Source organism: Anabrus simplex, chromosome 2 (assembly GCF_040414725.1).
Source record: "Anabrus simplex isolate iqAnaSimp1 chromosome 2, ASM4041472v1, whole genome shotgun sequence".
In the NCBI taxonomy this organism is placed as follows: Eukaryota; Metazoa; Arthropoda; class Insecta; order Orthoptera; family Tettigoniidae; genus Anabrus; species Anabrus simplex.
Genome location: NC_090266.1, coordinates 1007050140 through 1007066268, shown reverse-complemented (window position 1 = coordinate 1007066268; position 16129 = coordinate 1007050140). Strand labels below are relative to the sequence as shown.

The 16129-nt window shown below is 40.5% G+C and overlaps 1 protein-coding gene across 3 annotated transcripts in view; it reads right to left on the bottom strand.

The window, feature by feature from the left end:
• Positions 1-16129, bottom strand: part of tay (tay bridge) — a 942824-nt gene that overhangs the window by 548729 nt on the left and 377966 nt on the right. For all 3 annotated transcript variants that reach the window (XM_067141886.2, XM_067141887.2, XM_067141888.2), the window contains exon 3: positions 11393-11512. In XM_067141886.2, coding sequence (XP_066997987.2) covers positions 11393-11512 — 120 coding nt within the window. The remainder of the gene's footprint in view (positions 1-11392; positions 11513-16129) is intronic.

Below are 16129 nucleotides of genomic sequence, written 5' to 3'. Positions count from 1 at the left end.
TCATCATTCTGAGTACCCTCCTGCCATTGTTCCCACCTGTTTTACCAGCAATCATTCTCGCTCCTTTCATGTCTGTTTCTTCTAAATCTATATATATAAAATAACTTGTCCTGACTGACTGACTGACTGACTGACTGACTGATTCATCATCGCCGAGCCAAAACTACTGGACATAAAGAAATGAAATTTTGGGGATATATTCATATTAAGATGTAGGTGCTCGCTAAGAGAGGATATTTGGATATTCCGTCGCTAAGGGGGTGAAAAGGGGGGTGAAATTTTAAAATGAGTGTATCCATATCTCAAAACTTTAAAAGTTTACAGATGTAAAAATTGGTATTTAGAATCTTCTTTAAAATTAAGGAAACACGAATTTTTTTGTTTTCAGAAAATCCCAATAGGAGGGGTGAAAAAGGGTGAAAATGGGGGAAAATGGGTTGAATGCCTTTAATCAGGATACCGGTACTTATATCTCAGAAACTGAAGATATTACAGACCTGAAAATTGGTACATTTGATCTCTTTTAAAAATAAAGAAACACGTATTTTTTTTGTTTTTGGAAAATCCAATTAATGGGAGGGTGAAAATGGGGGGGATTTTTAAAATGAGTGATTCTATATCTCCAAACTTTTAAAGTTTGCAGATGTAAAAATTGGTATTTAGAATCTTCATTAAAAATAAAGAAACACGTATTTTTTTGTTTTCGGAAAATCGCAATAGGAGGAGTGAAAAGGGGTGAAAAAGGGGTCGAATGCATTTCATGAGTCTACTTATATTTCAGAACCTGAAGATATTACAGACCTGAAAATTGGTGTTTGGGATCTCCTTTAAAAATAAAGAAACACATATTTTTGTTTGTGGAAAATCCAATTAATGGGAGGGGAAGGGGGTGATTTTTTAAAATGGGTGTATCTATATCTCCAATATTTTAAAGTTTATAGATGTAAAAATTGGCATTTAGGATCTTCTTTAAAAATAAAGAAACACGTATTCTTTTGTTTTCGGAAAATCCCAATAGGAAGGGTGTAAAAGGGTTAATAATGGGTTGAATGCCTTTAATGAGGCTACTTATATTTCAGAACCTGAAGATATTACAGACCTGAAAATTGGTATTTTGGATCTTCTTTAAAAGTAAAGAAACACGTATTTTTTTCGTTTTTGAAAAATCCAAATATTGGAGGGTGAAAAGGGGGGGTGAATTTTTTAAAATGAGTGTGTGTACAACTTAAAACTTTAAAATTTACAGATGTAAAAATTGGTAGTTCGAATCTCCTCTAAAAATAAAGGAACATGTATTTTTTGTTTCCTGTAAATCCTAATAGGAGGGGTGTAAAAGGGTGAAAATGGGTTGAATGCCTTTAATGAGGATACATATATCTCAGAAACGAAAGATATTACAGACCTGAAAATTGGTGTTTGGGATCTCCTTTAAAAATAAAGAAACACGTATTTTTAGTTTTCGGAAAATCCAATTAATGGCGGTTAAACAGGAGTGACAAATTGGGGTGAATTTTTTGAAAGACTATATCCACAGAATATCTTGGAAACGTAAAATGTTACAGACATTAAAAGTGGGTGTTTGGAATCTCCTGTAAATGTAAAGAAACATAGGTGATTTATTTTTGGAAACTCCGCTTAAGGGGAACTCAAAAGGGGTGAAATTTTAAAATGAGAATTTTTACAGTACATCTAAAAAAACTTAACATGTTACAGAAGTGAAAAATGTTTTTTTTTAATCTCTATTAAACATAAAGAAACGTGTATTTTTAGTTTTCGGAAATACCACTCGGGTGGAAGGGGGGGGGTAAAAGTGACTGAAAATGGTGTTGAATTCTTTTAATTAGCCTACTGATATCTCAAAAATGAAGATGTTACAGACGTGAAATTTGATATTTACAATCTGCTTTAAAAGTAAAGAAATACGTATTCTCGGAAAATCCCTTGAATGCGGGGGGGGGGGGGGTGAAAGAATTGAAAAATTAATTGACGTAATTCTATGAGAATACATACATCTAATAAATATAAAGTTGTTACAGACGTGAAAATTCGTATTTGGATCTCCTTTAAAAACAAAGAAAAACGCTTTTGGTGGGGAAACCATCTTGGAGGGCGGGAGTGTAAAGGAGTTGAATTCCTTTCATGAGGACACATAAATCAAAAACTCTGAAGAAGTTAGAGTCGTGATAATTGGTATTTAGAAGATCCTTTACTATTAAAGAAACAAGTATTTTTTGAGGGGAAAATTCACTTCGGGGGGGGGGGGAGTATTGTGAAATGAAGTGAAAAAAGTAAATTATTTTTATGGGGATACTTATATCTCAAAACTGAAGGTAATAGACGTGAACATTGGTGTTTGGAATCTCCCTTAAACATAAAGAAACAAGCATTATTTTAATTTTTTTGGGGGGGGGGGGGGTGGCGGTAAATAAACTTAACGGCGGTGGGGTGTAGAAGGAGGTGTATCCAATTGATTTTACTGTTATTAATGTACTTATAAGTATCCTCCGTTGCTCAGGCGGCAGCGCGCCGGCCTCTCATAGCTGGGTGCCGTGGTTCAAACGGAGGCGGGACAGGTTTTCTCCGGATACTCCGGTTTTCCCTGTCATCAGCCATTCCAGCAACACATAGTAATAATAATAATAATAATAATAATAATAATAATAATAATAATAATAATATTCCGGACCGTCGTCAAATGTGCGGACCGCGCTGGTAACGGCTCCTGGACAAATGACTAAGAATGCAGTCCGGCCGCGGGTTCAGTGCCGCCAAGGCACCCAATATGACACCACGCCGGATCTCCTGAAGGATTTTATCCATATTAAAAATGATTATAGGAAAAGATGGCAAAGATTTACGGACCCAACTGACCGGGAGGAATACCTGAGCCTAGCCCGGGAAGTACGAAATCGATTGCAGGAAAGGAAGATTGAAAAATGGGAGGAAACGTGCCGTGGAATAATAGAAAACCAGTCAGATCGGGAATTTTGGTGGATTCTCGCAGAAAACGAGTCAGTTCGCGAATTTCGACGGATTATATATCTAAAACAATAAGCATTCAATTATAAATTTCAGTATAATACCGTAGCGAAGCACGGGTATCTTGCTAGTTATGAATATGATATCCTGCATCCACCCAGCTTTCGCCCCCGTAAAGCAATGTTGTTCTGAAAACGGACCGATGTAAAGATAGTTTCGTCCGGGAGCTACAGTTTCGTCCGGGAGCTGACTTCCTACTTACAGAACACTGTTGATCGCAACTGCGAGCTCACTGCATTAGCTTTACTACACCTTGATTCAATCTCACTTATTATATTACTATCCTGGAAGAACACACAACCTAAATACTTAAAATTATCTACCTGTTCCAGCTTTGTATCACTAATCTGACATTCGATTCTGCTGAATTTCTTACCTACCGACATCAATTTTGTCTTTGAAAGGCTAATTTTCATACCATACTCATTGCATCTATTTTCTAGTTCCAAGATATTTAGACTGCAGGCTTTCCGCAAAATCTGCCATTAAGACCAAGTCGTCAGCATAGGCCAGACTGCCTTACTACATTTCCACCTAACTGAATCGCTCCCTGGCATTTTATACCTTTCAGCAGATGATCCGTGTAAACTACGAACAGCAAAGGTGAAAGATTACAGCCTTGTCTAACCCCTGTAAGTACCCTGAACCAAGAACTCATTCTATCATCAATTCTCACCGAAGCCCAATTGTCAACATAAATGCCTTTGATTGATTTTAATAATCTACCTTTGATTCCATAGTCCCCCAATATGGCGAACATCTTTTCCCTCGGTACTCTGTCATATGCTTTCTCTAGATCTACGAAACATAAACATAACTGTCTATTCCTCTCGTAACATTTTTCAATTACCTGGCGCATACTGAAAACCCGATCCTGACAGCCCCTCTGTGGTCTGAAACCACACTGATTTTCATCCAACTTCCTCTCAACCACTGATCGCACCCTTCCACAAGTAGGCTAACGTAAAAAAATCTGAAAGTAAGATACGCCACATTCAAAGAAACACACTAGCATTTTTTTTACGTTATTACTTTATCTTAGGATGAAGCACAGTGCTACATACAGCTTTGTGCTTTGGATGTCCATGGCAGTTATTATGTAGGTTCGCATAGTTGCGGTAGATGGACTATCCTTATTGAGAACTTGCACTGAAATATTCATCAACGGTACGTCACTGACGAGGTTATATGCATTATATATGCAAGTCACAAAATCTTTCATTATGTCTTAACATAATATTTAATATTTGTTTCCTGCACTTTAGTGATTATCTCAACAAAATACTCTTCATTATTAAACAATGCTTTGTACTATGTGTTCTAACACTTTTAACACTTCAGGTCTTCAGTAACTATGGGTTAAGGACAGGGGCAGGACTGGGAAGGAAATGACCATGGCGTTATATAAGGTACAGCCTGATGTGAAAATGGGGGCAATACCCGAAAACTATCTTCAGTGCTGCCGACCGACGGGTTTGAATTACCTCCCGAATGCAAGCTAACGCCTCGAACCGCGAAGCCAACTCATCAACAAACGCATTATTATTATTATTATTATTATTATTATTATTATTATTATTATTATTATTATTATTATTATTGTTCTCTAGCTGTAGTTGCTTTCTTCAGTTTGCGATTAATTATATTTAAATGAGTGTATTATCGATGTAATGACGGGTTGATTAAGACACAGTACAAGTAGTAGGCCCTTCTAATGAAAAATACAAGAGAAGTTCCAAGGATACATGTTGTAGTGTAGGCTATAATCCTGTGGTGTCTACTGAGTAGTCACTAGAGGAGATTCCTATATTCTGGCCTAATATAGTCGTTTTTTAACGACACAAGTCAGTGTTTCGTAAGTTTTTTTGAGTGGTAAGCCTTCTTCACGAAAATTAAGAGTCTAGTACACATGGACCTATGTGCATATTTTTCTTACTGTGTAGAGTATTCGATGGTACAGACTCAGTGGTCTTTTCTTACATGTTCAGTTTACCCTTGCAGTGCACCAGCGTTGGTACGTTCGTCATTCGACATCAGTATATAAACACATAAAAAAAGTTTTGCATCACCTTGGTGCTTTGATGTCCTGAACCTTTACAAACAAATGGAAAAGAGATATACACAAACTACATTTCAGCTCTCTCTATTGCTCATGAAAATCACATATTGCAAGTTGTACAATCATACAGCTAGCCTTTCCGGAGTTGTGGTCCAAATGGCAGCATTCACCAGTACCTCGAATACCCAGTAGCACGTCCTCTTGCACTGATGCATGCCTGTATTCGGCGTGGCATACTATCCACTAGTTCATCAAAGCACTGTTGATCTAGATTGACCCACTCCTCAACGACAATTCGGCGTAAATCTCGCCGATTGGTTGGAGGGTCATCTCGTCCAGAAACAGCCCTTTTTCATGTATCCCAGGCATGTTCGATAGGGTTGGTATCTGGAGAATATATTGGCCACTCTAGTCGAGCGATGCCGTTATCATGAAGGAATTCATGCACAAGATGTGCAGGATGAGGGCGAGAATTGTCGTCCATGAAGACGAATGCCTCTCCGAAATCCTGCCGATAAGGTTGCACTATAGGTCGGAGGATGTCATTTCTGTATGGCATAGCTGTTTCGGCGCCTTCCATGACCACCAGTGGCGTACGTCGGCCCCACATGATGCGACCCCAAAACATCACGGAACCACCACCTTGCTGCACTCGCTGGACAGTGTGTCCAAGACGTTCAACCTAACCGTACTGCCTCCAAACGCGTCTCCGACGACTGTCCGGTTGAAGGCATATGCGACACTCATCCGTGAAGACAACTTGATGCCAATACTGACGGGTCCATTTCAGCATGTTGCTGGGCCCATCTGTACCGCGCTGCATAGCGTCTAGGTTGCAAAGGTGGACCTCGCCATGGAGTCGGAAGTGACGGTGCACATCATGCAGCCTATTGCGTACAGTTTGAGCCGAAACACGACGTCCTGTGGCTGCACGAAACGCAATATTCAGCATGGTACGGTTGCGTTGAGGGTTCCTCCGACCTGAAATCCGTAAGTAGCGGTCATCCACTGCAGTCGTGGCCCTTGGGCGGCCTGAGCGAGGCATGTCATCGACAGTTCTTGTATCTCTGTACCTCCTCCATGTTCGAACAACATTGCTTTTGTTTACTCGGAGACATCTGGAAACTTCCCCTGATGAGAGCCCCTTTGACAAAATAACAATGCGGATACGACCTAACTGCGGTATTTACCTTCTAAGCATGGCAGAATTACAGACAACACGAGCAGTGTACTTCCTTCCTGGTGCAATGACTGGAACTGATCGGCTGTCGAATGCTCTTCGTCTAATAGGCACTGATCATGCATGGTTGTTTACACCTTTGGGCACGTTTAGTGACATCTAGGAACATTCAAAGGGACTGTGTTCTTGATGCAATATAAACATTCAGCGTCAGTGTTCCGGCGATCTTGGAACCGAGGTTATGCAACACTTTTTTGATGTGTATATATGTATTTTCTCCTGCTTCTGGAAATTTTCCCCACACCTTGGTGAGATTGCGGGTACAATGTATGACATACAGAATTTGTTCAGTTTAATGGCCGGATGCCCTTCCCGATACGAACCCTATGTGGAAGAATGCATTCCACTATATTTACTAATGTGTTTCTGTGCTGTTTCATGTGTATTACGACAAACACAAACGCCCAGTCGCCGAGCTACAGGAATTAAGACTGTAAAAATCCGAGGAATAGAACGCCCGATTTAAGGTCACTACGCTCATCAATCAGCGAAAGAGCTGGAACTTTAAGTTACGCACATCTATTGTTCCTTCAGGACACGTGAAGAAAATATCTTTTTTTAAAGATAGGAACTGATGTTCAACGCAATTAACGATTTCTTCCTTGAAATAATTCTTTGTAGCCTTTAATACTAGGTAGGCTACACAGGATTCAGACCAAATTGGATGTTGTTGGGCGTGTGACGTCACACCGTGGGCGATTTGAATTGTGAGCGCGGTTTCCGAGTGTGTATGTCCGTGTGTGACAGCTGTCACGACATGTGGGGACGTGTGCTGTGCTCTGGTGGGGTGTCGTTAAAACTAGCCGTTTTCACGTGAAGGCCTGCTAACATGATGGAAAGCACGCGGACCCGAGTTCGATGTGTATAAGAGTGCAAAGGGTCAATCGTACAGATTTCGATTTGACTTTGGGGCTTAATTTGGTTATATAAATAGGACATATTGAAGTTTTTACAAGAGTGTTGCTTCTGTAGAGGTGTTTGGAGTGCGCTCTAATGACTAAAGTAAAACAGTAGTGTCCTTCACCACATAGTGCTTTGGTGGCGATTTAAACAATAGGCAGCAACGCATTCAAGCTTGCTAACATGAAGGATGGTACGAATGAAGCGTACAGATCCGAGTTTGATTGTTTACATGAGTGCAAAGCGGTGATCGCACAGGATTGGAGTCACTTTAGGCTTATTATTAACTTATTAATGGGATTATAGTATATATTAACACCATGCTTAAAACTTCTTTTACAAGAGTTTTACTCCTGCTGGGCGTGTATGCATATATGCAGCACTCTAGTAGACAATGCGCGTATTTAATTATCGGATGTCATTTTGTTTTAAAAAATATTTTTTATGCATTTTTATAAACTAAGATAGGTGCTGTAACCTGTTTATGCTTTAAACGTGGATAACATAAAAATAGTTTAGACTATTTTAAAAGAAATCTGCCTAATAAAAAAAACATAAGCACATAAAAGCTTTTTGTTTCAATGACAGCAACTTGTGCTGTGTGGCGAGTGAAGGAAGGACAGGAGTGTGGGCGAGAAAGGCGCGACGTATTATCAGCAAGACAGATACACGCCTGTAGGAGGGGGAGTGGTAGAAAAGGCGGCCATGCTAATATAATAACACGTGGTACGGTATTTATCAACACGACTGATTTAACGTGAAGCAACTGCGTTTTGAACTAAAATACGTTACTCAAGCTAAATAATGTGCTTTTTCTTTGTGTTTGGTAATAATAATAACAAATTGCCAACTTTCCAAAAGACTTATCAGTAATATCCCCGTACGTCAAAATACGCTGCAATCCGATGCACCAAAATGAGGTAAAACATGACAAATTTAATGTATTTTCTTCACTTCTGACATATATTTTCCTCGTCATCACTGTTTTATTTCTAAAATGTAAGCTAAGGGAACTTCTAGTCTTTTCCCAATCACCTTTTCATTGTTCGCCTCCTTGGCTCGAGTGGTTAAAGGATACATATTTTGATAAATATTAAGCTAAAATCAGTTTTCTAAGACCATCCGTTTGACAGATATTGAATTTTAAATACCAGCTATAGTTACTTCTTGCTTTCATCCTACCTTAACTCCAAAACCTTCACTGTGATGTAAAATTATTATTATTATTATTATTATTATTATTATTATTATTATTGCCAAACATAAAGAGAAAAAACATAATTTAGCTTGAGTAACATTTGTATTTTAGTACAAAAAGACAGTTGCTTCATGTTAAATCTGGCATCAAACCACGTGCACTTGTGTTGATAAACAAATACCATGTGATTTTATATCAGTATGGCTGCCTTTTCTCGCACTCCCGCTCCTACAGGCGTATCACTTTTCTTACTGATATAACACATGTACATACCTTCTCGCCTACACTCCCTATCCCTCCTTCACTCCCCGCACCGCATAAGCTGCGGAAATTGTAACAAAAAGCTTCTGTGTGCTTTTCTTTTTTATTAGGCACACTTCTTAATAAAGCACACTTAACTATTTTTATGTTGTCCACATTTAATGCAAAAACAGCTTACAACGTCTATAATTGTTCATAGAAAGCATAAAACAGATTGTTTTAAAACAAAAAGGCATTCCATTATTAAATGCGCGCATCATCTACCAGAGTGCACACACGCCTAGCAAGAGTAACACTCTTGTAAAAAAAGTTGTAAGCATGGTGTTAAAATATACCATAATATAATCTTATTGATAACATAATAATAGGCCTAAAGTTGAAATCGAACTTGTACAATTACCCCTTTGTATTCTTATACACATCGAATTCGGGTCTGCGTGCTTTAGCGTACCATCCATCAAGTCAGCAAACCTGCACATGTGGCTATCTAGTTTTTAAGTTAACATCAGAGCACCACGTGGCGAATCATACTACTTGTTACATTAGCCACTACAGCGCACTCCAAACACTTCTATAGGGTAACACTCTTCTCCCTCTTCTTCTAAATGTTTAAGTACAGTGTTGAATATTATATAATAATATTAATATATCCTGTTTACAGTATAAAGCCATATTAAGCCCCAAAGTCGAAACCAAGCCTGTACGATTACCCCTTTGCAATCTTATACACATCGAACTCGCGCCCACGTGCTTTCCATCATGTTAGCAAGCCTGCGCACGTAAACAACTAGTTTTAACATCACCCACCAAAGCATAGCACACGTCCCCATCGCGACGGATGTCACACACACAACTGCGCCCACTATTTAAATCACCCGCGGTGTGACGTCACACTTCAACATGAAACAGTTTGGGCTGCATCAAGTGCAGCCTACCTACTTATAATTAGTGTTTTAGGGCATATAGGAAAAAAAAACTGACAAATGACATTTTTGAGGAACTGTTTTAACATATTATTTAAGGTTTGTAAAATGCATAGAAAGCTTCGCTTCAAAAACGTCTCATTTTGTGAGGTGTAGAGATCGCCAGCTACCAAGTGGAGGTACAGTCCTTTGGTAACGAAGGCAGGAAAATGCTAGATCATGAAGCGAAAATCATTAATACAATTATTGCTTTACATCTTGCGCTGCAATATAGGCCTACAGTATCTGATTAAAAGTATCTAGACATCCCTCTTTTCATGTAAACAAGATCCCACATACAAACCACCTCTACTGCTATAAAAAGCGGGCGAGGGCTCGATCTTCAGTACTGGGAGATACCCGCAGAATGATTGGAGCAAAGCAGCTGTTTTACTTCAAACGTGGGATGGTTATTGGTTGATACATCAGTAAGCAATCAGTCAGGGCCATTTCCCCTTCTCAGATCGCTCAGGCCCACTGTCGGGGATGTGATTGTTACGTGGGAACAGGACGACACAACCTCAGCTAAACCACGACCGGGTAGACCACATGTGTTGACCGAAAGGGCCCATCGAACATTGAAGATGGTACGGGGAAATCACATGGCATTATGCGGTATCATCACCAGTGAATTCCGGAGTGCCACAAATTGTGCAGGATTGAGCACCAGGATGTACGGGGGCTAAGGTTCAGGGCTCAGGCACTCACTTATACATCGCACATTTCGCCGATGAACGCGAATCGTCGCTTCAATAGTGTATAAATCCTCCACACTACTCAACCAAACATACAACAGCGAACAACAAACATACAAATTATAAACCACACTGCACCCTACCCAACCAAACAAGCAAATATCCATCGGTGTATATCGGAACATTCACCTCAACGCGACCTGTACAGTCCTAGTCATGAGCGACGTACCTGTTTTTAATGTAAGATAAGAAAATAATTCTCGAGTTTTCCATAATCGTTGTTTCAATGTAACCACAGAAAATAAAGAGGAGCGTGGGGTGAAGAAAAGGCTGTGAAAATTGAAGTAATTCACTCATTTCATCACCTTAAAAGAGGTGAATGGGAATGACATCAAAAACTACCTCAGGACGAACGAAGCAAAAACATTAAGCGATTTGCTGGGAATGGTGAAGAGTTATATACAAAAGCAAAATTCACATTTTAGGGAGTCAGTCAGCCCAGATGAGAGGTAAATCGTAACTAACCGAGCGAGTTGGCCGTGCGCGTAGAGGCGCGCGGCTGTGAGCTTGCATCCGGGAGATAGTAGGTTCGAATTCCACTATCGGCAGCCCTGAAGATGGTTTTCCGTGGTTTCCCATTTTCACACCAGGAAAATGCTGGGGCTGTACCTTAATTAAGGCCACGGCCGCTTCCTTCCAACTCCTAGGCCTTTCCTATCCCATCGTCGCCAAAAGACCTATCCGTGTCGGTGCGACGTAAAGTCCCTAGCAAAAAAAATCGTAACTATACGGCATTTGGCTATTGGATGAACAACGAAGGAAAGAATGAAAGCAGGTATGGGCCACTTGTCGAAAATGCTTGGGGGCAAACACCGCTCCACATGCGCCAACCTCGCAAGTGGCGATGATGGAGACGTCCCCTTCGTTGGCATGTTGACTGAACTCTGTGCGATGCAAAACAAGTGATAAGAAGAGATGCGAATTTATGTATTTTTTAGCAGTCGATAAATACATCGAGAATAATGGATGGGTACTTACGTCGCTGAGCCTGTCGTGCGAGCTATCGCGATCTCTGGGCACTCCGGGCCCGTTGAGCCGCTCGGACGCTCGCCCGCTGTCATCGCTTGTCCCAGCATCGTGGTTCAGCAATAATACGCCCTGCAGAAAAGAAAAAATGAATGTGAGATGAGCAAAAAAATACACAAGATATTCTATACACACATATACATGACGTTCCAGTTACAGAAAATAAACATTTTAACACCACATTTACCATAGCCACGAAGCACCTTATAAGTAATATTTTATTTCTGTGAAGAGTGAAGATCAACCTTATTCCTCAACAGAAGTTACCCGTTCATTTACACAGCAACTAAATACAGTTCAAGGCTTATACACGGACGAGTTACATTCAATTCGAAGGCAATGCTATGATAGTCCTGATGATTCGGAGAATAAAAAGCTGCGCACAAAGTACTTGAAAAACCTAAATTTCTCATTCGCACTGAGCACAAACAATTCGAAACTGTTTATTCGCATTGAACACAGACATCTCAAAATTGTCTATTCGCATTGGATAAAAAGAAATTGACAACATATTTAGGACAGAGAACATTAATTTATAAATACAGGTATGATTAAAATGTTCACCTGAGATGCCGTCAATGTTCATACCAACGAATGGTTCACATAAATCGTCTACATTTTCATGTAGCTTTGGAAATTTAATATATCTAGCAGTGTAAGCATATTGTTTAATCCAGAGCAAATGTTCCTTTAACAAGTGTTGAATGACACTAGAAAACGAACGAACTCGTTTCGAATCACGAATTAATTTAAATCGCACTTTCGTATCACTTTGCACCGTTTGAAATTATTTGCCTAAATAAATTGCTGATTAAGGCATAACCGCAACTGTCGAAATACACATATGCAGGACAATTTCCAACTGTATATCGCCATTTTATTTTTTAGTTGTTGAAATGTACTCTTTTTTTATATACTGTGTATACACTCATGATAACAGAACACCTTGAAAGACTAAGATAGAAAGTTTACATCCACAGAACATGTGCATTAGTATGTTCCGCAGAAACGATTAGCATTTCAGTCACCTACTGTAGGTTCAGCGTGTGTCCTACTGCCTAGTAGGCACTGGGTCCTCCACGGGCACTGATAACTTGTTCCATGCGCGACGGCATCGGCGCGTAAGGCGCGAATGGCGTCCTGGGATATAGCCCATCCATGCTGCATTCACCTGGTTCCACACTTCATCTTTGGTGGCTGGCATTGGATCACAGCACCGCACCCGTCGTTTCACCATATCCCACACATTTTCGATTGGCGACAAGTCCGGTGATCGGGCGGGCTAGGGCAACAGTCTGACATCCTGTGACAACAAGAAGGCACGTGTTCGTGCAGCAACATGTGGTCGCATATTGTCCTGCTGAAATATGGCGTCTGGGGTGTCGTGCAGAAAGGGTATGGTTACGGATCGCAGGATGTCATTCACGTAAGACAAACTGGTCACAGTGCCCCTGGATACGCACCAACTGTGATTTGTGGTTTTACCCAATAGCACTCCACACCATAAGGCCTTGAGTTGGCGCTGTACGTCTTGTGCGAATCCAGTCAATGTGATGCCTCTCCCCGTGTCTGCGGCGAACCAAAATGCGGCCATCATTTTCAAAGAGACAGAACCTGGATTCGTCCGAAAACACTATTTGCTGCCATTCCTGTCCCCAGTGACATCGTTCGATACACCATTGGAGTCTAGCATGTTCATGCACATTAGTCAAAGGTAGGCGGAGAAGTAACTGGACTGTCACTCCCGATAGTGTACGATGTGTTACACTGTTCCACTGTTACCCCAGAGCGGAGGACGACGCAGATCTGTCCTACAATGACATTCCGATGAGGTGTCTATCTTTTCGGGGGATGGTCTGGGTGGTGCGAACCATCTTGTCGTATTCTACGGCCTTCTGTGAACCATTCTGTACACACCCGTTGCACTGCCGACACACTTCGTCCCACAAGAGCAGCAATTTCCCGTTCTCTCATGCCAATCATGTGTCCTCTTTCAAACTCACTCATTTGACGGTTCGGTTCTCGCATACGTCTGCTGAAGTCACACTGATCCATTACCTATGGTGAATAGCTACAACAAGGGCCATGGAGGACGTGAAAATGAAAGATTCCCTAGGCCTCGAATGCTCTAATACCGTCGGGGTCGGAAAAGAACAAGAGCTGACCAAGGGAGGTCGGACAGGATAGATGAAAGTGAGGAGTATAGCACAAGTAAGCGGAAGCAATGCCAGGACTCAGCTACGGGCCCCGTGGTCGCCAACCCACGTTCCTAAGATTAGAGCCCCTGGGGCCCACTTTAGTTGCCCCTTACGACAGGCAGGGGATACTGTGGGTGAATTCTTCATATGCGTCCCCCCAACCACAGGAGTCGACGAAGTGATCCTACACGGATTATGGTTATATCAGAATATAGATAGTTTGCTTTTAAATTAGCGTGGAGGAGTTACTGGAGAACCTAGGTACAGTTACCACTCGTTTAATCGTTTTCAGTGGGTTAGGTAAGGGCCAGTAGAGAACGTACTAGTACACAGTGTCATGTGCACGCTCTGGGAAAGAAGAGAAAATTATCATGCTCGATCTTTATTCAAGGGATTTTGTGAAATCTGGAGCCCAAATAACTGGCATATCAGTTAATCATTTCATTCACGTATTTATTTCAAGGCAAAGTAAAATCAATAATATTACAACTGACACCCAATATGTAGCTAGTAGACTAACGTCTTACTAATAAAAAATCCTTATACAGGTACGTAACACTTGTATAGCTAATAACTACATTGAATAAACCATGTATAAGCGTTGCATATTTTTCTTACTAATAAACGTATACACTCGTTCGAAGCCGTAGGAATCTCTTCTTGCAGTTCACTGACGTAGCCTATTTCTTCACGTTCATGGTCGCTTTTGCTGGTTAGGCTATCTGTATATAAATGTGAATGTTATATGTACAGAATTTCAAGCCGCACCTAATGCCGATAACAAACATTTAAAAATAGTAACACAATGGAAAGTTACGCCAAATAAAGAAACCTTCATTGCATGGAGCCTATCACGTCGTAACTCTAATTTCATTTTCAATGTTTGTAATTTTTTCACTGCTGGTAAAGAAACATTTAGGTTCAACGAAGATAAGTTTGATTTTAAATTTGAATGATTAAAAAAAATCAGTAGTTGTCTTTCCTTACAGTCATATTCAGAAATTTGTGTGCACAAGCACGAAAAATTCAGTCGCTGGCCAACGTCTTCACTATTAACTTTACACGGGGGGTCAAAGCGAGGCAAATGGTCTTTGGATACGGGAGTTATTTTTAAAACAAACCTCAGGTCTTTATCTCGCTTAGTTCCTAATTTACTGTATGACAGGAAGAACGTCTCGTTTGTTTAGGTTTCACGCGTGACACTCTGGCTGGATGATTCGCCAGTAGGGATCTCCCAAACAGTGCGCATTTAAATCTCCAGACAGTCGTATGCAATGCAGTATTCATGTTATCAGTAGTAAAATATTGATCGAATAAAGATCAGTGATAAATGTACAATTCTTGAGGACAAGTGGAATGTGTTTGTGAAGTCTGTAGTTTGCTAATGCGTACTTGTGCGTGGGGGTTCTTAGTTCAAAGAACAAAGGCAGAAGGGTGCACAATGGATCCTCAAATTAAGAAGAACGTTCCATACTAATAATTGTCCCTGAAAATAATTACTAACCTCTTTCCGCGCTTATGTCCGTAGTGCTGTGAGAAATTGAAGTTCCCAAGATATAAAGCCACCTCTAGGATATTTTATTAAGTCATTTCTGACTGTGTTAACGACAATTCGAGCATACTCCTTCGTAAATCGATATTTAACGTTAAAACTTCCGTCAACTAAGAGAAATAGGTTACTCCGCCTCTTAATGTGTTCTGTTTTACGAACATTTCCAGCCTCCATACTCTCAAAATGTTCTGTCTTCTACTGTATGCTAAAAATATCGTGGAAATCATCAACGTTATTTTCCGTTCTTTCAATGTGTGCTCAATTGATGACGGATATTTCACCACGATTATATTACTGCAGACAGTAAATGCTACTAATATAAACTGATCACTCGTTTCCTTTTCGTCACTCGCTGTTACACAACGCTTATACAAGGGTCCTGCTCTGTATAAGTAATTCAGTGAATAACTATAACAGATGTGTACACACAGGAGGCTTATATACGGTTTATCAGTAACAAATTGAACACAAACGGTGTATAAACCTTGTATAAAAGTTGTACACCGTTCATTAGTAAGACTGATATATGTTATATACAAGTATCCCGTCCACGGAGTCTGCGAATTCTGTGAAGTAGGTCCGCCAATCTCAATAGCGTGGATGAAGCAAAAGAGAAAACGCGATGGGTGGAGCCAAGTATCTGAAGAACTACTGAACAAATGCAGAAAGCCAAGCCAAGCCAAGCCAAGCCAAGCCAAAGTCGCGCCTCTCACCCGCGCAACTCTCTAAATAAAGTCTTGTGCCTCATTGGACAGGCTGCCGACACCCTTTTATGCATGGACGATACGTTTTCATACTGGCACTATGCAAACTCCGTGGATTGAGGGCGAGTAGGCCTATATCATAATTATATTACAGTAAAGCAAAAGCAAAAGTCACCTCCGCACAGGCCATGAAGCCCCTTGAAGGAGTGGAAGGTAAAGGCTTCACCATTATTAA